The following is a 24,349-nucleotide window of genomic DNA, read 5'->3' on the forward strand; positions in this document are numbered from 1 at the left end:
AAAACAAAATGATGAATGAAAAGCCAAATCTGGAAAAGTATAAAACATTATGTGTAGAAATGATATTAAATATAATGCCGTTGCTAAAACACTACAACGTACACAATGTGTAATTTCCTATAAATTGTTTGCGATGGAGTTTAAGGTTATGAATTTATTTCTCCAAATCAAGACACAATTTGATAATACAACATTAAAAGTTATTGTTTCAACTTAATTGTTCTTGACCTCAGTCTGCTTCGTTTCACTGCTATGGCACCAAAGAAGATTTTTATGTAGTCAGCCACCTGTTGGTTGTTGAGTGGTATAGTATGTCAGAAAGACTGTTGCATGCTGGGAGATATACTTTTCAATCATGGGTCATTTACCCTGTATCTTAAACTGTGAAAGGCATCATCTGTGATAGTTGTCATAAAAGAATCTTGAATCCCTTTCAAACTAAAGAAACCGTAATTTCAGCCTCTGTTAGGAAAGACAAAGATGGGAAGATGTTATTTTATTTTTTTTATTTTTTTGTACAACAGAACAGTTTACGTAAACTCAATCATCTCAATAGAATGTAACGAGAAAGTATAATAGCAGTTGTGTGGAATGATCGGTAAAGCAGGAAATAAAACATTATTTCTGCTGGTGATACACGTAACTTTTTATTAGAAATCAGAGAGGTGGGAGTTGTTCACCCTATTGACTTTTGGCACAATCAGCGTTGTGGTCACCAGCTCCATGCTTGATAACAGTCTTTTGAGGCAGTGCTAGTGCCTGGAAAAGTGGACAAACCTCTATGCTCTATGGTTTTCTATAGCATGATGCTGAGTCAGGGGATTTGTAATGTGGGGCTTCTAACTGTCAGGTATAAAAAGGAAGGCTTCAGCCAGGTAGGAACTCAGATCATCACCAAGAGCAACAGCAGCAGTACCAGCAGCTCCAGCTACAACTGAGCAAACATGGCCAACATGAATATGATGGGCAAGGTAAGGATGGTCAAAGCCTAAAAAAACTATTCAAACTGTATGTACATATGTTTAGACTCTAACACCACACCACCCATTGTAGCAGTAACCTAATTATAAGTCAAAATGCATATGTACACTTTCTCTGTCTGAAATGGTAGTGTTGTATTGCAGTGGTCTAATTTCCCAATTTTACTTCAATTTTGATTTATTTTCAGATCACCTTCTACGAGGACAGGAACTTCATGGGACGCTCCTATGAGTGTATGAATGATTGTTCCGACATGTCCTCCTACATGTCCCGCTGCCACTCCTGCAGGGTGGAGAGAGGTTGCTTCATGGTCTACAACCGTACCAACTACATGGGTAACCAGTACTTCATGAGGAGGGGCGAGTACGCCGACTACATGAGCATGTTTAACTGGAGCGACTGCATCAGGTCCTGTCGTATGATCCCCATGGTAAGGATCTAGCTCTATAAAATCTTACGGTTTTCCTCCATAATTATTGTTTTGTTATGGATAAAGTCTAATGTTAAAGTAGTAAATCACACTCAAATTTCAACCAAATTATTGTCTCTTAATGAAACTCCTCTTTCTCCAATAACAGCACAGAGGAAGCTACAGGATGAGGATCTACGAGAGGGAGAACTTCGGTGGCCAGATGCATGAGATGATGGACGACTGTGACAACATCATGGATCGTTACCGTATGAACAACTGCATGTCCTGCAACGTGATGGAGGGCCACTGGCTGATGTACGAGCAGCCCAACTACAGAGGCAGAATGTGGTACATGAGGCCTGGCGAGTACAGGAACTTCAATCAGATGATGGGAGGCATGGGAGGCATGGGAGGCATGGGCAACATGAGGTTCATGAGCATGAGGCGCATCATGGACTCTTTCTACTAGACAATGTTTAGATACTGTAACATTAAGATCTCAATAAATCCTATGTAAATATATTGTATATCTCCTGCAAAGTGCTTGTTTTTAATTGAATATGAGTGGTTTTAGTACTTACACAAAAATGTTTACTATCACTAAGTAATAGGTAATACACAGAGCAAAAGTATGCGTATTTTTCAATACAATCACTAACTGAATAGGCTGAAGTTATTTGTAAATAACCAGAACATAAACAGGAAAACATGAAAATGTTAAACAACAACAAAAAAAAGATATTGTAACTTTTGTTTTATATAAGTTTTACTTTAAAGTGATTCGTAGAATTTGTTCTGACAACCGATGGGTTATAAAAAGGTACAGGCGTGGCCAAAAGTATTGGGAGCGACATACATTTTGTGTTTGCAAAGCTTCAATCATTCTGATTGAATTTTAAGAGCCGATTGACTGCTGTAAAAGAGTGGACTATTTGCACATATTGAAGATTTTTGCCCCAAAAAGCTTTACAAAATATGAAATGTGCCTTAATGCCTTCCAGTATTCTAAAGAAACATGTGAAAATGTTTTCCTTTGAACCAGCAAACTTTGCAAAACATAACATTTGTCATTGCCAAAACTTATAGCTATGACTGTACATTGTTGATTGCTAAAGCTGGTTAGTCCAGTATCCATTGCAAGAATACTCTAACATTCAATTTCTATGAGTTTCTACTCCAATTAGCTTTTTTTAAACACTCGTTGTGATATTGACAGAGAATAACATGCTCAGAAAAAAACAGAAAAAACATTCAATATGTATAAATCTGATTGAGATGATGTGGAAATGAAATACAACATGTTTGTGGGGATTTAAAGTTTGTGAAAAGCCTAAAAAGAAAGGACATTTATAAACACCACAACACGAACTTAACGAGACACAAACAAGGCCACCACCCTGTCTTCAATTATAAAACTATGGTTCTGAATTTCCATAATACAGATGTTTATTGATTACAGTCTGAAGAAAATCACTGACCATAATATTTATACAAATATTGAGTTACTACTTCACTTAGGAATTAAGAAAATCTGAATTTCAGTAAATTGTACTCAATAAATTCAAGGTTTTAAACTTAACTTTAATGGTTATAATTCTCTCTCATTTACTAAATTAGCAATGTCATTTGCAATGTATCTAAATTGAAGTTACATACCTCTCTCTTGGAGATGTCCATCAGTTTGAAATATATAATGTACTTCACCAGGCACTTTACTAGTCTTGTAAATTGTACCTAGCTAAATGTGTCTGTGCATTCTGCTCGTTGTAGCATGTTCTGACTGTTGGCAAAACAAGGTGACATAATTCAGTTGTGAGCTCCAACTCATAGCATTTCTAATAACAAAATACAGATAACAGTTAAAAGTAAAGGTTTTAATTCAAACATATATTTTGTTGCTATGCTACCTATGAGCATTTGCAGATTATGCCACCTACAGGGCTCTCAGGCATTTCTACCATTTCTCACGCTCCATGAAAAACACCTTGAATTTCTCATGGTCTTTTTTTCATGAAATTATTTGTTTTATTTTATTTTACAGTTCTTCCCTTCAATCAGGCAGGAAACAATCCTCCATAATATTTGCCAATACAAGTTGAACTATTGCTTATTTGTAAGAGAGTGTGATGGAGAGTGTCATTAAAAAAATATTTTTAGACCAGAACAAGATATGCTTTACTCATATTGAAAACTCAGTTAAAATGGATAAAAAATGTGGCAGAAAGTAAAAAGAAAGTTGCTATGTCTTAAGGCAGTCATGTACAGTGGGTATAAAAAAGGCAAAAATTTCACTTGATTCAACATTTTTGTATTCACTTTGAGTTAGTGGGTTTGAGATGTTTCAGCCTATTGACTCTTTACAATAAGCTTTGTGATCACCAGTTTCGTTGCTCTGTTCTTGATCAAGGTATTTTGAGGGAACCCGTTCCTGAACATGTGTGTACACCTCAGTGGTATTTCTATAGCATGGTTTCTATGGCATGTTGCTGGGTCAGGAAGTTTGTACAATGGGGCCTCTGACTGTCAGGTATAAATAGGAAGGCTTCAGCCAGGTAGGAACTCAGAACATCACCAAGAGCAACAGCAGCAGTACCAGCAGCTCCAGCTACAACTGAGCCAAAATGACTAATATGAACATGGGCAAGGTAAGAACAATCTAAGACTAATACATGTGTATATATTTAGACCTTATACTTTAGTCTTTTCACTGTAAGAGCAAATTCTTAAAATGCAAACATAGTGGGAGTGTCCTGGTGGCTTACTGGTCAAGCATGTCCCTTGTAAGCTAAGGCCTTACCACAGGGGCCTGGTTTTGACTCCAGCCTGGGATATTTCATGCATTTTTTTCCCCTCTTTCAGTCTCAAAAAACATCCATGCGGTTATGAATAGCTGAAGAGATTGCATCATGTATTTCCATTTAGATCATCTTCTACGAGGACAGGAACTTCATGGGACGTTCCTATGAGTGTATGAACGACATGTCCGACATGTCCTCCTACATGTCCCGTTGCCACTCCTGCAGGGTGGAGAGAGGCTGCTTCATGGTCTATGACCGCACCAACTACATGGGTAACCAGTACTTCATGAGGAGGGGCGAGTATGCCGACTACATGAGCATGTTTAACTGGAGCGACTGCATCAGGTCCTGTCGTATGATCCCCATGGTAAGGACAACTATTAGTCAGCCTACATTTGTCTATCTAGATTCTAACTTCCTTGTAACTTCCATAATTGATGGTTTACATTATTTGGTTGTCTCTACCATTTTAGTGTAAAATGTTGGTCTCCCAATAAACTCTTCTCTGTCCAATAACAGCACAGAGGAAGCTACAGGATGAGGATCTACGAGAGGGAGAACTTCGGTGGCCAGATGCATGAGATGATGGACGACTGTGACAACATCATGGATCGTTACCGCATGAACAACTGCATGTCCTGCAACGTGATGGACGGCCACTGGCTGATGTACGATCAGGCCAACTACAGAGGCAGAATGTGGTACATGAGGCCTGGCGAGTACAGGAACTTCAATCAGATGATGGGAGGCATGGGAGGCATGGGAGGCATGGGCAACATGAGGTTCATGAGCATGAGGCGCATCAATGACTCTTTCTACTAGATAATGTTTTAACTGTGCTGACATGAAGATCTCAATAAATTATAGAAAAAAAAATACCACTTCAAGTATATATATTTTTCAAACATGAGTTGTTTTCCATAATATGTCCAAAAATAATACAATAACAGTGCAATAGTAATTCCATACTACTAGGTAATACAGATAAGCTTGTAAACAATTTATGTGATTAGCTGAACAGCAATATTATTACTAAGGTATGGTATGATTTACATTTAAAGTAAATGGTTACTGACCATAATACAATGGTATTGGTAAATCAGTGGCTAATGTTAATTTTGACAATGAACTGCTAACCTTCCCTAAATTGTTAAGTCGGATATAGCTCAATGGTTAGAGCATTTGACTGCTGTTCAAGAGGTTGAAGCTTCAAATCTTCACTGTATGGCATTTAAAATTAGATAAAGGTTTCTGCTAAATTCATACAGACAACCCTGATGTGACAGAGGGACAGTTGTTATGGTAGCTACACTCGGCTTCTTTGGGTTTGCTGTGAACTTTAGGAAGGTAAAACTCACTTCAAAGTGAGTTTTACCTTCATATAGCTTTAACTTTATATAGCTGCAATGGACATTTTAAACATGAGTTGCTTTTTTCAAGGTAGATCCCCCAAAAATACAGAAGCTACTGTACAAAAATTCAGCTTTTTATTTTTATTTTACAGTCGTAGAAGTCTTATTTTCAGTGTCTTCTAACAAAAATAAATACATTTTTATTACATTATGATGCATCCAGTGTCTACAACACACACAAATTGCTTGATTATTAATAACTCATCTGTAAACAATGATATACAGAAAACCTTTGATTGAAGAACTAATGGCACTACACCCTTGTAGTGTTGTGTTCGTGTTTTTTTTTGTGGGTAAACAACAGAACATACTGTATTGTAAGTAGTAAAAAGTTCAAAATGACCAAATTGGGAGAAATTCATTACCGGTTCTGATGAGGATCAACATTTGACATGTTTTTGTTGCATACATAGTCCTTTTTCGGATTGTTCAGTTAGTTTTGAGCATACAAATAAAGGCACATGGTTGACAAGTCAGCTAATACTGTGTCATTGGCAAGAATACTGTAACATAGTATTTCTATTTCTAGTCCCGTAAATTGTTTATAAAACAGCACATATATGATACTGAAGACTGAACCCATTTTATCAGAGCACTCTAACAGCAGGGTCCAAGAGAGGGGGAAAACTAGTCAAGATACTTCTATTTTGCACTTAATAATACAAATTATTTCATTACAAATGATAATATCAGCTAAACAATTTGAGTGAAACAAATTTAGTATTTGGCATTTCCCCCTTTTGCATTACTGACAGTGTGCACTCGAGCTGACATGGACTCCACAAGGTTGTACAAAACCTGATGATCCCAGCATGATGTTCCAATGTTCCAAAGAGCTTCTTGTGGTGTCACAGAATGTGTGGCTTTCTCAGTCTTCAATTCGCCCATTCAATGTTCAATGGGATCTCAGACTTTTGGACCCGACTGTAGGAATATATTAACTTAATTGTACCAATAACTGAGATGGAAATTCAAGCTTATAATGGGTTGTAAAGTGTGTATGTTGCCTGTTTGTCCATTTCAGTGCATTTTGATTATTTAAAGTTACGTATTCATATAATTCAGCTGACAATGGGTTTGATAAGAAGTTCACTTTCTAAACCAATTTTAGTTACAAATCCATATAGCAATATCAACAAGTGCAATCAATGTAGTCCACAGTAGAAAATGTACTAAACAAATCATACCATTATGTGAAACATGTCTAGCTTTGAAACCAAGTGTCATTTCATGTATGTCCCCCGAAGAAAAAAAAACTAGCTGGTATAAGATTTTCAGTTACAGTAAAGGTAAAATAATACTACTTACAATATACAAAATTACTTTTCTTCTATAAACAAAATACAAACAGCCTAAATACAGTACAACATATTTACATGTTTTATATTTACAAAGGTAGTCTCTATTGTAATATTGACACTGTAACTAATTGGGCACTTGGTGAGGTCACTGTGACCTCCAAATTATGGCACATCTGGTTCCAAAATGTTAAAAGTTCTTGTTTTCAATAAGAGGTCCTGAATCTTAGTCTGTTTTCTTCTACTGCAATGCCACCATTCGTCAATTGCATATTCTGCCACCTGTTGGTTGTGAAGTGCCATTTGTCCGTCAGACATTTTCTATTGCAAGTTTGGAGATGTAGTTTTCACCCATTGGAGTTAAATTGTCACTGTTTCTTCCCTTCTTCATTGATGCAATTCACCATTTTCTGTACTACTGCTCGTTTTGAGAGTTTACAGTCTGTAAAGGAATACTGGGATGCTGGCCTCCTTTGGTCTCAGAGACCACATTGGGTTTACTAGGATTTCTTATCTCCACTAAATGGCAGAGTCCACTTTTATCCCCTTCAGTCAAATAGAGGTTTCATTGCTGCCACTGTCAAGACAGAAAAAAAGAGTGTTGGGAGGAAAGTGATATCAAATTATTGTACGGCAGAACAAACACACTGCTCATTTACACAAAATACTCCAGGTACAGTATCTGACTACTCACTCTGAGTCTGAGTTGTGGTTGTCATCCACCCCGTTAACGGATGGCGCCGTCGGTGCTGTGGTCACCATGGTTACTCCGTTGCGCTGTTCCCGCGGTGACAGGGGTGGACGTGGCAGTACAGGAGGAAGAGGCGGGGACTTGATGATGACCCCGTTTCCCCCGGTTACAGGGCGCAGGCCCCTGTTGGTGGGGGAGGGGGGGACAGGGGTCCGTGGAGAAATGGTGGGAGAAGGGTTGTAGTCACTCAGTTTCTCCCTGAGCCGGTTCTTCATGTTCTTGTCTGTCAGTGGAGGAGGGTAGGCAATCTTGTTCTTCAGAATGCCTGGAGATGAACACACACACACACACACACATCCCAAAATGACAAAAGGTGACTCAAAGAGCAATGTGTCACACATTAGAGAGCAAGTAGTGGTATTTCTCGCTCTCTCGCTCTCTCTCTCGCCCACCTCTCCTCTTCTCCGGCTGGTTACTGTCAGGTGAGCTGGGGGGTGCGTCTTCTTTCCCCCTCCCTTCGTTCTCTGAGGGACACTCCCCATTCTCTTTGACGTCCTGGTGGAGCTCCACATTGACCTTGGTCTCCACCCGCAGCAACTCCATACCGCTCGGCTCTTCACTCTCACTGGCTGTCGGCGGCTCCGCTGGCCAGTAAGGCTTTACGTGATTGTCTACTGTGTCTACTGAATCAGGAAAGCAGACAAAACGCATTCTTTCATGAACCTCTGATGTATGGTGATTTGATGGTGTGCAGCTGACTGTGTGTTTACGTTTGTGAGTATGTATAAGTGCTGGTGTGTGTGTGTGCTACCTATAGGCGTGCTGTGCTGAGGCTGCTGTCTCTCATTGTTCCATCGATGCCTGCGCCCTCCACGGTCGTCCTCGCTGTCCGAGGAGTGTGACGAGGCATAGGAGCTACTGTGCTCGTCCATCGACAGCTCGCTGTCCGAGTCCGAATCTGAAACGAGGGAAAACAATGGAGCAGTTTAGTTCAGTCCCTACTGGACACCCTGTTCCTTCTAGCTGTGAACCATTGAGGCAAAGTTATTCAGATATTCTTCTTCTTTGTTTGCAGCAGAGGGAAGTGAGGACTTTTGTCTTTTATGAGAATCTCCACGGCTACACACCGTCTCGTTTGGAGCGCTTCCGCAGGAAGATGGAGGAGTCTCCGTCTCCGTGGTAACTCTTTTTGGCCGAGCCAGAGGAGGTTGTCCTCTTCTGTCCTGACTCCACTCTGTGGTGAGAGAGAGGCATCAGTGTACTGTAAACAGTTTTAGGTTAAAGTAGACTCAGTGTGTTTGTGAGTTTTTTTCCACATTTTAGCATAAGCAAGAAAGAAGAACATGGAAAACATAAGGTTATCGCAACAGAACCGTAAAGCAACCCAAAGCTCTCTAAAACAATCTAACGACAGTTAACGACACCCCAACTTGGGCATGTCTCATCCAGGTGTCTGCCCTATTCCTGGTCCAGTTACCTGGTCTGGCTGCTGTGACTGCGGGTTGACCGGATCGTGCTGTCCATGGAGGCAGTAGACTCTCCTATGGCCGTGCGGTACAGTCCGTCATCCTCTGTAAATGAGTGTTTGCCATTCAGAGAGCGCTGGGGAAGAGGATGAGAAAGTTATGAGGAGTGAGATTCTGTTCCAGGTAGGTAAACTAAAGCAGTGTGTGTCGTATGAGCATGTTTCCCACTCAAGTTGACAACCATTTCACTAGTTGCACTTTTATTTTTTGCTCGTCATCGTACATATTCCTCAAATTGTCACCAAGGGCCATCACCTAACTCTTGTTTAATTAAGTCCCAATAAGGCAGGAGAACAGGTTTGAAATGCATTATAATGAATGGATCTGTCACTTCAGATCCACATAATTCACACTTTTCAAAGAAAGTGAGGCTCTTACTGTTAGCAACGTTGCTCGGGTGGTGGACGAGTTCTCCACGACGGGCTTCTTCCCTGTGAAGACCTCTTTCAGGTTGATCCTCACTTCCGTGTTGAAGATGCAGTGGAAGAAGAAGATACACACACCCTGGAGAGAAATAAATGACCTTGAGGATGGAGATTACTGGAAACATCTGAAGAAATAAAGGAAACCTATTTCCTTTCAGTAAGTGTCAAAGAAAAGTTCAAGTTCAGCTACATTTTGTAATGTATTGTATTTGTATTTAAAAACCACATAGCACTTTAGAAGACGGAAATTATTTTCTACCTAAGAGTTATACTTCATCCTTAAAAGCATTTTAGGTACATTTTGTTCCTCTCAAAATCTTTACTATTGGTATTGTTTTATGGGTTAAACCATACCAGGTCTAATAAATCAATATCACAACAAGTCAATCCTACAAGTCTGCTTGTCACTAAATGTACTTTAATTTGCAAATAGTATTATACACAGGTCTGCCGAACAAAATGACTTGCTGACTGACATGATCAAGAAGCCTACCTGAAGGCAGCTGAAAATGGCAAAGAGGTAGTGGAAGGATATGACATCACTGTTGACAGCCATGAGACCCAGCAGCCAGGTGGCGCTGAGGAGCAGCAGGAGCAAGAAGGCGACGCGAAGAGCCGAGCTACAGGAGAGAAGACAGGAAGCACCGCTAATAAGCTACTTCCAGGAAGCTCATTTAACGATGCCTGCATACTGTACAGTTCATATACATGTTTAACAGGGTGAGTAAGACGATGATCAGGTGGAGCAAAAATGGCATTGCGGAGGATTTCAGTTTTTACTCTCAATCGGGTATAAAGAAACTCACATGGCTCCAGACTTTTCAAACGTCCACTGTCTTTTTCCACACGAGGCTTTGGCTGCCAAAAAGAATATAGCAATGTTCACCTGAGAAAGATGCAAGAGATGGTTGAAAGATTTACTTGCTGACTCAGTTTTAATTAAACAAGAAAAGTACCTAACTAGTAACCTAACTGACAAAACCAATGCAGTACAGAAAAACATGAGGAAATGGGACAAAAGAGGCAAAAACATTGCATATCCATACAGACACACACAAACTCACTCACCAACACCACTATGGCAATCGGCCCTGCAATACTCCAGATTAGTGTGTCATGGACAGACAGCCAGCAAAAGTCAGGGTTTCCATAACCTTGAGGATCCAGCCCTACCGCGAGACCTGAGTGAACACACACACAAACGCACACGCACACACACACACACACACAAAATATTCCACTCCATGACTTACATTTGATTTGAATAGGCGCATATTTGCGCTTTATTGACAGACCTCTACAACATATTTTCATAGCAACTTTTCACATGGTTTTTGCTGAGCAGACACCACAGTCGGCTCCAGTGAAGTTCAAAGCACTTCCTTTGTAACGAGCATGAGCCAATCAGATATCTGTCACTCATACATGCTAATCACCTGAACAGGAAGTCCTCCAGGAAGTAGATAACCTCTATCACTGTAACAAAAACATGACAGAAACAACATGGGCTCCCACCCATTTCCCCACTATGCTTTGTCTAAAGAGAAAGAGGCACTGACAAAATAATCTTGGTGAAATTCACCAACGTGTGTGAACTTAGTTGTTCCCCTTTGCCTGCACGTGTGTGTTGTGTGCATGCGTGGATAAGCTGGAGTGTTAAAGGGTGAGTGTATGTGTGTCAATGAGCATCTGCGCATCTGTCTGTGTGTGAGTGATTGTGTGCGTGAGAGAGAGTCCTTACCTGTGATGATGGCAGGGAAGCCCCAGCCAATGGCGTAGTAGAACCTCATGTGTCCGTGGTTGATGTTACGTAGCTCTGTTAGCATGCGGTAGATGTGTAGTCCCTCCACGAACATCCAGGCAAAGGTGCACATGTAGGAATAGTGAAGCAGTATGGCCACCACCGTACACATAAACTGAGGAAGACAGAGGAGAGAGACAGATGAGAATCCATTTGTAGAAGGACTATTGAAGGCTATAATATATTGGAAAAATGAATACATTTACATGTATAATAATATACAAAAGTTGCAGATTGTATTTTAGTTTTTTTCTATTAAGTGGAGTGTAACAGTTTGGAAATAGTTTCTAAAATATGCCTGTATCTAACAATGGCTAAAGGCTAAATTGCTAAGCTGCTGTTATTGTCCCTGTTCAGGTAGCTCAAGACTTAGAGTTTAAGACAGGATGGCATCTGTTTGGTTTAGAACCCAAAACTCTCGATAGTTAGTGATGCGAGTCCTCAGGAACACAGGAACTTCTCAATGTGATTCAACCAGACCAAACCGTGAATTAAGGTCAATTATGTTCTACTTTACACTTTACACCAAATCTAATGGACCATACCAGTACATCTTATAGGTTGTAAAAACAAGAGATGTTGTTTTAGAAAAGACTGGAATGTAATTCACAATAGCAAAGGAGAGGCCCAAAGGCTAGCTCAGTAGCTTTACTCTTGCTAATCTCTCAATTTGTCAACAATGGAGTTTCTCCTGGCACGACACTGTAAACCCAGGTATTAGACGTTTCTGAGTCTCCTTTTCTTGCCTGGAGGCTTGTAAGCAACATAGAACGCTCATAATGAATGGCTGAATGGAGAGGAAGAGCAACTCGTAAACAAAGGATTAGGAGATGAAATATTAGATTTTGAGCAAGCAGCCTACTAGATAGCCGATATATTTGGCACTTTTAATCTTAAATCAGGTTAAATGTTGACACCACTGGAATGGAATTTGAGTGGGTTTTGAAAATCGTTTAATTGAAAAAGTGCATTTACTGACAGACACTCCATAAACATCAGGTACCAGCTTCCTTAAAATCATTCCATAAAGTCATTAATTTAGTCGGCCCACAGGGGTAGATTCTAAGACCATACCGCATTCTCTGTCTGGTTGATTCCGAAGAGAAACACCAGCTCGGACAGGAAGATGGAGGCCACCAGGTTCTTGTGGATGCTGTGGAGGTTGGAGCGCAGTTTACGGAGGATGGCGAGCAAGAGGAAGGTGATGAGGAGGGCCACGAGTGAGGCAGAGACTGTGGTGTAGGTGATGATCCTCAGAGGTAGGACTTCTCCATGCTGAGGGAGGATGGAGGCAGAAAATAGGTCAGGTTAGTAAAATGGTGTCTAAAAAGGAAAACTAGTTCTGTGGATTTGGATTGTTGTGTGATGTAACATAATGCTACTGTCAATAGGAGATCAAAAAAACAAGAAGCACAACCTAAATTGGGCAATGCTAAGTAAATTAAGATACTACCGCACAAGTTTAAACAAATACATTTATAACATTTGGTTTGATTCTGGATTTATTTGGATCCATTTGATTTGGTTCTGGTTCAGCTAAATATTGAATTGCATTTCGTAAAACCTCAGGGTTGTTATAACAACTACACTAAACTAACTGATGGTTTGAACAGACAGACAATATCGCTGGTATGAACAGTTTCATGCAGGTCAGAAGGTCTGATGTCATACCTCTCTCTTGGAGATGTCCATCAGTACAGCGGAGCTGGCCATGTGACTGCACTGGCAGCTTATGTGGGTGCTGGTCCTGGATACCAGCTCACAGCCCTTGGCAGACCAGCCTCCCATTCCTCGAACCCTGGAGAAGAAGCAGAGACAGGTGATGATACTGCAGATCAGGACCAACCAGCTGCCTGTGTCAACCGGCAGATCTGTAGCATGCTCTGTCAACATGCTTTGATATGTAGCTTCAGGGGCTTATCGTGTTGTATAAAGAACACTAAAGCTATTGACAATATGATACTAATATCCTTAACCCTGAAAGGTATATGGATAACAAATAACAAAACTGCTTGAGGTAACTTTACCTACTCATGTCTACCATTGTGCACAACAAAATGTGTCATTACATGTTACACTATCTGTTAATACCCTTTCAGAATCAGAAACAAAATGTATCTCATACCCTTCAGCCAATATCTGTTGTGTAACATGTATAGACTAGCAGAGTAGAGCAGAGTGGAGTAGAATAGAACAGAGTACAGTAGATTGCAGTATAGCTGAGTGAAGTAGAACAGGGTAGACTAGAGTAGAGTGTGATAGCGTGGAAGCAGGGATGCTAAGCCTTACGCAATAGAGTGGTTCCAGTAGACACAGACTGGTTTGGTCCTCTCCTGTGTCTCCAGTAGCCTGTACTCCATGGTGATGGGGCGTTCAAGGGGCATGCTCAGGGTAGATCCCTCACTGTAGACAATCGTGCTCACTATGGGGGTGTTTATTATGGGCCTGTTTGGAAGTCTAAACATACATGCACACACACACATGAACACACACATAAACATCAAATATGCAGTTGGGGAAAGTATTCTAAAAACACAACTGTATTATTTAATACAAGCACACACGTCTAGATTGCACAGCCTTGTGGCAGTTAAGCTTAGATTTTCCATGTAGAACATATAAATATTTGGACATTGAACCTATGTTGCGTGTTTACAAGAGCAGTCGTTATTTCATCCTAGTTTAAATATTGCCATTGGTGGCATAGCTCAGACAAGGCCTTGTTAAACCAATCCTTGGATGAGTGTGAAGACAAAAGGTAAACCTGCAGCCACTCCAAGATAAACTATTTCCACAGTACAAATGGCTGGGCTTCTCAGTTGCTGTGAAACGCAGGCCAGATCCACAATCATGCCTGCCTTTCATTTACATTTTAAGTTAAGCCCTTTTCCCTTTCAAGGATTGCATCTCTCTCTCTTTCTCTCTCTCTTTCTCATAAAAGAACCATATGGGTGCACATGCTGACATCTTCCCTGGCCCTCAAAAACCCACCTCAGGCTTCTGCGATCGTGGTCATAGTTCTCTGGAAGTAGCTGTCCGAGGGTTCGATAGATGATCACCACAGCAACAGGGAGAACGGCTGGGGCTTCAGCGTGGCGTTTCCGTTTAGGGGACGCTGTGTGAGATTCTGTGTGATTGACTGCCATTGATTCGGTCTGGACAGGGGGCAGTGCATCTGTGGTCGTCACCATGGGAACTGCTGTAATGAAAGCCACACATAAAAAAATATAAAAAAGTTCAACATCTCAAACGTTTTTCTCTCATATAGATGAATGTCGTGAATTCTTCATGATGGAGAACACATGTGGAAATGTCGACAGATGCTGTGCAATATGGACATCATATGAGCGCATGATGACCTTTTATCTTCCAAGAGTGATGGGGCCTATCAGTCAGAAACAACCTTTTCAAGTCTGAAAACATTGCAGCAAACTTTGATGTCGGGACGACTGTGGCACTTAAAAAGAATTCACCTTTGACCTCACGTGTACCTTTGACCTCTTCTGTGCGTGAGGGGAATTCTGGGAAGAGGACTGACGACTCCAGCTCTTTGGAATAGGTGCCCAGAAACTCCTCAAAGCGAGGGATCTTTGCTTTATTTGGATCGAACGGGTCCAAGTAATCCACAGAGAAGACTGCACGTGGGGAAAGGATGAACAGGGCTTAGATCACATCTTGGTGGTGGGCTTTTTGGAAGCACATTGTCTCCGTGTGTAATAAACTGCTTACACTGTATTTTAACACTGCACCCGTACTTCTTTTCAAACACCCAACCACAGCATGAAAAAGGAACCATGTGACTACAGATGTCAACAAAAGTTTACAATGTACTTGTGTTATCGTAAGTGTTACGATTTTTGCCATTCTACAAGTTCTCTCCTTATACCCCACACTAAAAGGTGAGTGCCATTGATATTCTCAGGGGGACTCACTCATGTTGTCCGTGACTAGGGTGAAGGGTTTGAGGTAGGTCTTCCTCAGGTTCTGGGCCAGGTTGTGGGCGTACTCCTCAAAGCTCCTTAGCAGCAGGGCGGAGCCGCCTTCAGATCGCTGGATCTGTTCCCACTGGGCCCGGTTGGCCAGGTCCAGGATGGTGCTGCCCGTCCGAACAACGTTCTGGAAAATGTAATCCACACAATCCTGAATCTTAATCACGGTACACCAGAATTTGCTCTCCGAACTGTTCACTGCTTCCATGCCATAACACAGTTTACAGTTTATTGTGACATGATTATCCTACACTCTATTATCCTACAAGCATCTCACCACTATCAATATAAAACATATATATTATATGAGTTTGTACATAAAGTTTCTATAACACCTGATAATCCTTGCTGAATACCATGGATTGGAGTAAAGAATTCCAAGAATTGAGATTGAAAGATTCAGAGTAGGGCTAAAGAAAAGGAAGAAAGCTGACTCGAAGAAGGAAGGGGGGAGAGGGCAGACTCCATAAACTCATTACCTACACCTGTGCTCCCTGGCCAGATGCCCAACCTTCCCTGTGGAGTTGAGCTCCAATTGGTCCAATCACCTAACAACCTCTCTCCTTGACCCCCTAAAACTGCCCATCTTCTGACTACACAAATGAGCTGGGCCCTGTGCCAAGAATACACACTGCTCACCTTTAGCTTAGCCGTGGGTGTCGTGTTGTTGGTCACAACCTTAATAAAGCTCATAGAGAACGTGCTAATCACTAGGCTGTATTACTTACACTTAATCTCTGCCCTCCTAGGCTTGGATTGCATTCCCATCAGGAAAGGAGAAATCTCCAAGTGGGAAAATAGGTTCTTAAAGAACCAGTACCAACGATAAGTAGGATTTGAGAACTTAGCTAGCACAACCTTTATGAAGTTTAGCCAAACAATGTAGGTTATTCTTCAGATTTGTGGACACTTTTAAGAAACTATCAAACAAGAGTGAAATAATTCTATTTTATTCTAAGATTCCATGAATTGTTTGAGGGTAGAACTATGTTTTGTCCCCAGTTCTTGTGGTCATGGTCAGGTCAGAAAAGAAAGTAGATAAATAATTGAATATCAATGAGTCATGGTTCATAAAGAAACCCTGACAACCTTCCATTGATTCAATCTTTCCTTTTCTAATGTCTCATCTTGGAGATAATAAACAGGATGCACCAAGTAATGCCATAGAGATAACCACACATTGAACCAGTTATTGAGACATCCCACCTCATGGAACTGCACATCTCGTGTGGCGGTCATGTTGAATCCTTGCTGCATGCTCTCGTACTGCAGAAGGTGAGTGAGGAGGCTGTAGGCCGTTTTTACGTCGTTGCCGTGGAGGGCTGTCGTGCGATTGGTGGCACTCCGCAGCATGCTGGCCATGCCCTTTGACCTGTCACTGTCCATCCGAGAGCCGTTTAGGCGCAGTTCTTCATTCTGAAGGTCACATAAGGGTCACACTAGTTCAGGTTAGGGTTAAAAACGCAGACAGCAGCTTTTCTTAAACATTTACTTAAATCTATTTTCTAGGTTATTTTTTAATGACTTATAAAAAGACAGGAGCCTGAGTATAATTGTTTTATTTTTAGCATCCTTTGTCAGGCCATGGAGGAAGACCTTTAAATACCGTAGAGTTATGTAACCATTTGATTTAGGTTTTAAAACATGATAGCATACCATCAAATTAAGCATGGACATTAAGTCTCCAAACAAAGATTTGAAATGTCACATGCAACATTCCTGTGATGCACAGCATTTTCCATAAGTTACATTCACAAAAACCTAACCTTTGTTCCTTATTCAATTCATGTTGCAAATTGGAGGCAAACTGGCCCAAATATCATCAACAATGCAAGGAAAGTACCATGATGACTGAACCGCAATCACAATTGATGAGTTTCTCAGTTATTTTTCTACTTTGTATTTAGGAGGGGTGACCGACCACACTGTTACAGTTTAAAAAAGGACACAAGGTACTGACCTGTTTTTTGAGTTGTGAGAAGGTGAGAGAGGTGCAGTTAAAGAGGTCAGGGGGAAGCCAGCCATTTTCTTCACTACAGTGGCGGATTGCAGTGCCTGTAGACAGGAGCAGTTGAGTAGGAGGAGCGTGATTCTTTTCAATACTTTCTTTCTTTCCATTCATGTTTTCCACAATAAAATGTCTGAAAATGAAGATCTATTGATCTGATTCAGTAGCTAATACAAGTACTCATCGATTAGCTTCCAAAAGAGTTTGGAATTGTTACATTTCTCAATGACTTCCACGTCAATCAATATCACTGTAATACGAATGTCACTATCAATGTACACGGAAGTAAATCTATCTCTCCTTCTTACCTGTTGAGCCTTTGGGACACTTCATGGCAGCTGGTTGTCCAAACTGGGTTTTAGGCCACCAGATCCCAGAATCAAAGGCCTTAGGACAGCCCTCATACACAACTGAGGTCGCAATAACAATAATAAACGGTTAACAACTTGACACTACAAACATGGGAGGGAGCGAGCGAGTGACGAGTGAGCAAGTCAACAAAATGCATTGAATGAACGCATGAATGACGGACAGGGTGTCTTCCACTCACCCATGCACCCGCTGGAGGTGACCTCGGCATAGGGGTTGTCACAGCGATTACACTGGCGGCCAATCACACCTGTCCGGCACTGACACTGGCCTGTCTGGGGGTCACAGGAGCGTGACAGGGCACCCAGCTGGAAACACTCACACGGGCTGCAGGTGTCCCCACCTTTAGACCGGAAGTAATTATCCTGTATGCAGTGGAGACCATGGGTGGAGGCCGATATGCCAAAGCACAAATTATTAGCATAGTCTAGCATTGCATTGCACATTGTATTAGCATAGAACATATATTAGCATGGCACAGCATTACATAGCACATGCTAATTGTGAATAACAAATAGCATGCTGTAACAGAACATAACATATGACAATGCATGTTACAAACACAGCAGAGTGTGGTATATTAAGTATAAGTTGCCGATTATTAAATTGAAGGGAATAGAGATACCAAAGGATATAAAAGGACTTCCTGTTTATTACATTGCAAATCATTTTGAACCTGTGCATAGCATAACACAGGATTTATTATCGCATATTTGCATGTAGTTTAGTCTAACCTTGCAGCGGCATTCTCCAGTGGTTTTGTTGCAGTCCCGGTAGAACCCTTTGGTGACATCACAGTTACAGGGACCACAGACCGGATTCCCCCACCAGCCACGGGCACACGGAAGGTTAGCTCTGGAACACACATACACGTGTTAGAACCAGATGGAACATACCTTATCACAACCAGAATGCAGTCCAGAAAAAAAGAACATGTTTGCCTTGTCGCCTCTGAGGTTTTAGTTTGATAACAGGTGTTGATCTGGGGGCATCTGTGAAGCCCTCTGTGACCTTGCTTGTAAAAAGGGCTGTTCAAATCAAATTTGCTTTGTTTCGAAATTTGATAAGAACCAGCTCAAACTTTCCACAAAACGATCAACTGCAGTTATGTTGCTTTGCAGCAACTGGTTATGTTTTCTGTTCATGGTTGGTTAGTTGAGCAGCTGCAAGGGTTCATAGGATCACTCTTGAACTGCCGCGCACACACTACCCTACCCTACAAACTGTGTGCGTGCGTATGGTGCAGGTAGCACACAGGGTTAGGGTGGCCCGTGGAGATGGTTAATCCCTACCTGTAATTGTGCTACCTGGGACAAGATACGTTTTGTACATGCGCACAGTAGACGAGGCATGTGAGAATTGTTCCAGCCCCATACGCTGCGATCATTACTGGAGGGCACACCACAAGTACAACAAAAAATGGCGTCTGTAATCTATAAAAACGAGAGAACTGTTGTATGAAGTGAACGTGCAACAGGAGCCTTGTAAACTTTGCTATTTGGCTTGACGATAAACCAGAATTCCTCAAAGCCAAAGTCCGCCTGACCGGGAACATGTATGCCCATCTGGAAACGATCAAAAGACTGGAAAGGGGAATGGAAATGCGTGCTAAGCTTGTGCCAAAACATCAACATTCCTTCAACACCGACTGATATGAAAGCCAGGGCCCAGCTGATCACAAAGACCAGATTAGCACAGAGAGTAACAGGAGGTGTTGAGTGGTACGGTTGGGTTTATTGGAGTAAGCTGGGAAACAATGGCAAATGTTTAAAGAGACAGACTTCACAGCAGGTGAGTTTTTAAAAGGGGCCTCACAAATTCCGGCCTGGTAGTGAGATATGTGTGGCCAATGTGTGTGTGTGCGCGACATGTTGACAACTCACTTTTTCTGGCAGTACTGGCCATAGTAGCCGTTGCCACACTGGCAGCTGTAACCAGGGGCGGAGCTTGGCTGGCGAACGCAGGTGGAAACATGCTCACAGGGATTCATGAGACATACGTCCACACAGTCCCTCCCAAAGTACCCTGGGAAGCAATGGAGAGGTGGTTCAGAGGTTCAGGTTTCAGCCAGGCCCCCATTTTGAAACAGGAAGACATTTCAAGCCCTGCATCCTGAAGAAAAGGGGGGGGGGGGGGGGCTTACCAGGCTGGCACACACAGGTGTGTGAGCTCCAGTTGTCAACACAGCGGCTGTGTTCAGGGCACACGTTGGAGCTACAGGGGTTAGCTACGTCACAGCCATCCTCCACACGGATCTTCTGGCCCTGGTGCATGTTCACGTTGGCCAGGTTAGTGGAGGTCTCTCCCATTCGTACACCCTGGAAGTGCATTAGGGTGTAATTGGAACATTTGTCAGTTCAGTGGGTCACTTTAAAAGGTAAAAAACCTGTTATAGAGAAATACAGTCTTCTCAGCATCAATCTATTGGAAGATTCTTTTTAATTATTATTAGTAACTTGAGGTATCTTGGTGATTCTTGTTTCACATTTTCATGTACACTGTACCCAAAGACATTTTTGTCAAACACGAGCGTTAAAAAGCACAATACAACAAAATGTTATAGTAGAGAATTTACCTAAGCACACGAAGCTAAAGAAAGGTAAGATGGTGTTGAATAAAACCAATGTAGAATGTAGCACACTTGCAAGTAGGTTATCCCTACAGGGGCTGGATCTACACCCACCTGCATGCAGCCTTTCAGGCCATTCATGACTGTCCCATCCTTCTTCATCTGTCCTCCCACAAAGAGACTTCTCAGTCTCAATCCTGGCAGTTCGTTGCCTATCTCCACCGACCTCTACAAAACAGACCCAGCATATCTGATGTTGCATTTCACAACATATGTTTACATTCTTTACGTCCACGTTTTCCTCCCGCGCAGAGCTGCTCCTAGTGCGTACCTGGAACATGCCGTAGTCCAGAGACACCTTGGCCATATACTTGATGTCTTTCCCGTCTTTGACGCTCTGGAGCTCCACCAGGATGTGATGCCACCGCCCGTCGTCAACACGCACCTGGGGGAAGTCCAGCAAGGCCACGCGCTTCACGCCCAGGAAAACCTGGAACCGTACGTGTCTGCTGCTTATCTGACGAACGGACGAGACAAAGAGCGCTCATGAAATCCGCTGTTGTTTGTTTGGTGTAATATTGTAATATTATGTCTGCCTTTGAAACTAGTTTTGGTTGGCTCGCTTTTGGTGAACTGTGCAATGGGGTGCCAGTCAAGTAGGTAGCCTCTCATTATTAACATTTCACATTTTGGTAGTATGCATTTAGCATGGCTTAGCATACCTTCACATAAATCAATATTAGCATAGCCTAGTTTACTCACCAGTAGGTGTATTTTAGAGAAGTCCCCAGCGTTGGCCTGCAGCAGGATGCCTGAGCTCTGCCGCGTGCGGAACATCAGGCCCATGTACCAGGGGATGGCGATGGTGACCTCCGGCTCTCTCCACCACACCAGGGCGTGACCATCAAAGCGCTGAGGCGAGGGCATGACTGAAGGGAGGGGAGAGGAGGGCCGTGACTGTTAGAGTGCTCCCATTCCTTATAGTGACACATTCCGACACATTTATGTTTATTGAGGTAAAAAAAAAAACATTTGAGGTATTCATTGGGTGTGGGATTTGCAGGGAAAGTGTGTACACTGAACGCCTGAAAACAACCATACACGCACACCCTTAAACACACACATGCATATACACAAACATGAGCACACATACACAGCTGGCCAGTAATTAGGTGTATTTCATAGTCTTCAGAGCTGAACAGAGACAGTACAGTGATCATGAGTTTCTGAGCACTGACTGTTAAATGGCCTTAGGAATTAGGTCAAAGTAAGCTTTCTGAGAATTTAAAGCTACTTAATAAGTGATTTCCTTTTCACGCAAAAATTACTGACATTTGAAAGGTGGAAATGTTACCTTTCTTGATTTGATTAGAGTCAGAAGTTGAAGTAGTTTAACTGCCAAAATACTGTAAGAACTATGTACTTCTGATGCTTCATTTTCTGCTGTACATTCTATATGCACTATTTGTATGTCCATCCATAAAACCATCTGCCAAATGAATACAATGTAATGTAAATATATTCAATAACAAGTCCCTAACTATGAAGAGTAACAACATTAATATGTTGAGTAGACACTGAGACACACAAACACATACTTTACCTTGTTCACAGTTCTTGCCCCCATAGCCTAGAGGACAATCACAGGAATAGGTGTTCCACTTGTTCACACAAGATCCTTTATTCTGACACACTGCTCCACTGCAGAAGTCCTTCTTTGCTGTGCATCCTAAATTTGAAAAAAGATTTCCAGTTCACAAATAATCAATCAAAAACATGTATGTTACAGCAAAGACAGTGGAAAGTTGGAGCAGGGCCTGTAGTTTTTCCTGGTCATGTGACCTGACCATGTGATCCTGAGGCCAAAACACACTAACTGACCCATTGCTGGGTCTGTATGGTGGCCACGTGTATGGTGTATGTATGTAAGTATGGTGGCCAAGTATCAGTGGCCAACTGCCATAGACCAGGTGCTGGCCGGGGTCAAATGTTGTGCTTATTTTTGTCAGACTCTCAAGTTAGTGTGTTTAGGGGTTTTCGCTACACATGCGTTTTCACGCTGCCAGACTGTGAGTAAAGTTGGATGGTAAAGATTGATTGAAAGGTTGATTTGTGTGGAGCCCACCTGCAGCCGTTCCATTGTTAGCAATGTAGCTGTTCATGTCCACGGGCTTGCTGTCGACAACCAGGTCCCTCACACAACCTACGAAGTCCCGGTTCCTCACCGGGAAGTCTTCCGGAAGGTTGGGAACGCCGCCCAAGAGCAGCGGTCCAGTCAGGTCCAGAGACCTAGGAGAGGATGGAAAACCATCTTAGACTAACTCTCACCAAAACTCTGCCTACTACAACAGGGATGGGAGGTATAGATCTTTGTCACTGCTGATTAGGGAAGGAAAGAGCAACAGGGATAGGTAGTTCAAGAGAATGGAACATAGCAGCGTGTTAAGAATCCGATTATATAACATTTGTAAGTGTCACACTACAGAATAATCTGAACACACAGTATACTAAGACAATGCAGCCTATAGACAGAAATCCAACCAGTTTTATTATTATAGATTTTGATCAAAAAACCCTAATTAAAGTTGATTTGACTAAGCGTTGACGCAAGAGGTTTATAATATAAAATTATGAAAAATGCACTGTTCAGATTTCACCAAACAGCCTCTATTGTGCTGTGTCTTGTGATTCACTAATACCCCAAACAAAAAGGGTTTAAATCAAGAGCAGAATTTGAATATGAATAAAACACGGGGTCAGATATAGGAGGATTTGCATTTGAATGGAGATCTTTCGGTTTAAGAAGTGAATAAAGTCTAAGCACATTTTATAAGGCATTTGAATAGTCCAGTTGGAAGCATTTTATAATGCAATTAAAATCCACAAAATTAGACCTATGATGTGAAAGAAATTGATGGAGAACAAATGGGGAGAGAAAGAAAGAGGGAGAGAGAGGGGGAGAGTGAGAGAGAGAGGGGGAGAGAGAGGGGGAGTGAGAGAGAGAGGGAGAGAGAGAGGGAGGGGGTGTGAGGGGGAGTGAGAGAGAGAGGGAGAGAGAGAGGGAGAGAGAGAGAGAGGGAGAGAGAGAGAGAGGGAGAGTGAGAGAGAGGAGAGAGAAAGAGGGAGAGAGAGAGGGGGAGTGAGAGAGAGAGGAGAGAGAAACGAGGAATGAGGAAACATCAGTGAGACAGAATGCATTTGTGAATATACAGTTTAGACTACACACACACACAAACACACTCACTTCTTCAGTCCTGTCTGGGTTCCCTGGGCGGCACACGAGTAGTTCCCGATCTGCCCACTGAAGCGGATTGCCATGGCAATGTCACAATCGTCCACCACAACCACCGCTACCTTCTCCCCGGAGGGCCCGTGAGGGATGCCGAGGCGACCAATGTTGGGCTGGAAAGAGACAAAAAATAGTTCACCTCACAGTGCTTGTTCACACTTCATAGAGCATTTTGAGACCAACGTTTTTTTTATTTTAACATATTACAGAACATCGTTTTAAGGAAAATAAATGTCACATCCTAATCTTATTGGAGTAACAGTTATACACCTTTGACTTAATTAACTAGAATTACGCAGCAATTCCTAAATTTGTTCACATTTGTGACATCATTAAAACGTCCATGATTGTCCTCTCAATTGGACAAAAAAATGTAAACAAGGGGCAGTATGGTTGCAGCACTGTTTTCTGAGTGTTTTCTGAGGGACCTTTCAAACCAGATACTGAACATGGGCACAAGGCCTGGCTCGCTGGCGTGTTTCCATCGCACCTAAGTCTCTGAGACATGCAAGTTATTCCCTTTATAAAACACATGGAAGATCCAACAGAGAGATGTTCCCTGCCTGCTGTCTAGTTATTGAGATGTCCTTGGTTTAGCCTCCCTAGCATTAGCCATGCTAGTGGAAACCTTCATGCCGTGCAGTCTATTTAACGCTTGGTGAAACTAAGCGCAGAACTGTGGGGGCTAATTGGATTACAGAAGCGGGACACTGGTGGGTGAAGAGACACCACAGACAGAGGGCTCCATTCCGTGTCAAATCCTCCCCAGACACCACAGTTT

At 42.1% G+C, this 24,349-nt stretch overlaps 3 protein-coding genes across 3 annotated transcripts in view; 2 read left to right on the plus strand and 1 right to left on the minus strand.

The window, feature by feature from the left end:
* The first annotated feature begins 944 nt into the window (after positions 1 to 944).
* On the plus strand, positions 945 to 1,862 carry LOC136941443 (gamma-crystallin M2-like). The gene is made up of 3 exons (XM_067233909.1): positions 945 to 971; positions 1,169 to 1,411; positions 1,560 to 1,862. The coding sequence occupies exons 1-3, from the start codon at positions 945 to 947 to the stop codon at positions 1,860 to 1,862; spliced, it is 573 nt and encodes a 190-aa protein (XP_067090010.1).
* Positions 1,863 to 4,014: 2,152 nt separating this feature from the next.
* Positions 4,015 to 5,013, plus strand: LOC136941444 (gamma-crystallin M2-like). The gene is made up of 3 exons (XM_067233910.1): positions 4,015 to 4,038; positions 4,316 to 4,558; positions 4,711 to 5,013. The coding sequence occupies exons 1-3, from the start codon at positions 4,015 to 4,017 to the stop codon at positions 5,011 to 5,013; spliced, it is 570 nt and encodes a 189-aa protein (XP_067090011.1).
* A 666-nt stretch (positions 5,014 to 5,679) lies between these two features.
* celsr1b (cadherin EGF LAG seven-pass G-type receptor 1b) overlaps positions 5,680 to 24,349 on the minus strand; it is a 44,564-nt gene continuing 25,894 nt past the window's right edge. Inside the window, exons 6-35 of the mRNA XM_067234471.1 lie at positions 23,524 to 23,681; positions 22,405 to 22,568; positions 21,883 to 22,008; positions 21,042 to 21,208; positions 20,611 to 20,796; positions 20,394 to 20,507; positions 19,854 to 20,028; positions 19,594 to 19,735; positions 18,445 to 18,565; positions 17,892 to 18,075; positions 17,650 to 17,751; positions 17,294 to 17,388; positions 16,540 to 16,749; positions 15,277 to 15,460; positions 14,818 to 14,979; positions 14,336 to 14,543; positions 13,634 to 13,801; positions 13,016 to 13,142; positions 12,419 to 12,619; positions 11,285 to 11,459; positions 10,612 to 10,724; positions 10,350 to 10,429; positions 10,037 to 10,163; positions 9,497 to 9,622; positions 9,070 to 9,194; positions 8,720 to 8,826; positions 8,404 to 8,550; positions 8,045 to 8,275; positions 7,596 to 7,917; positions 5,680 to 7,478 (exon numbers count right to left, since the gene is read on the minus strand). Coding sequence (XP_067090572.1) covers positions 7,454 to 7,478; positions 7,596 to 7,917; positions 8,045 to 8,275; positions 8,404 to 8,550; positions 8,720 to 8,826; positions 9,070 to 9,194; positions 9,497 to 9,622; positions 10,037 to 10,163; positions 10,350 to 10,429; positions 10,612 to 10,724; positions 11,285 to 11,459; positions 12,419 to 12,619; positions 13,016 to 13,142; positions 13,634 to 13,801; positions 14,336 to 14,543; positions 14,818 to 14,979; positions 15,277 to 15,460; positions 16,540 to 16,749; positions 17,294 to 17,388; positions 17,650 to 17,751; positions 17,892 to 18,075; positions 18,445 to 18,565; positions 19,594 to 19,735; positions 19,854 to 20,028; positions 20,394 to 20,507; positions 20,611 to 20,796; positions 21,042 to 21,208; positions 21,883 to 22,008; positions 22,405 to 22,568; positions 23,524 to 23,681 — 4,572 coding nt within the window. The 3' untranslated portion in view covers positions 5,680 to 7,453. The remainder of the gene's footprint in view (positions 7,479 to 7,595; positions 7,918 to 8,044; positions 8,276 to 8,403; positions 8,551 to 8,719; positions 8,827 to 9,069; positions 9,195 to 9,496; positions 9,623 to 10,036; positions 10,164 to 10,349; positions 10,430 to 10,611; positions 10,725 to 11,284; positions 11,460 to 12,418; positions 12,620 to 13,015; positions 13,143 to 13,633; positions 13,802 to 14,335; positions 14,544 to 14,817; positions 14,980 to 15,276; positions 15,461 to 16,539; positions 16,750 to 17,293; positions 17,389 to 17,649; positions 17,752 to 17,891; positions 18,076 to 18,444; positions 18,566 to 19,593; positions 19,736 to 19,853; positions 20,029 to 20,393; positions 20,508 to 20,610; positions 20,797 to 21,041; positions 21,209 to 21,882; positions 22,009 to 22,404; positions 22,569 to 23,523; positions 23,682 to 24,349) is intronic.

The sequence above is a fragment of the Osmerus mordax genome, chromosome 4 (assembly GCF_038355195.1).
Source record: "Osmerus mordax isolate fOsmMor3 chromosome 4, fOsmMor3.pri, whole genome shotgun sequence".
NCBI classification, from domain to species: domain Eukaryota; kingdom Metazoa; phylum Chordata; class Actinopteri; order Osmeriformes; family Osmeridae; genus Osmerus; species Osmerus mordax.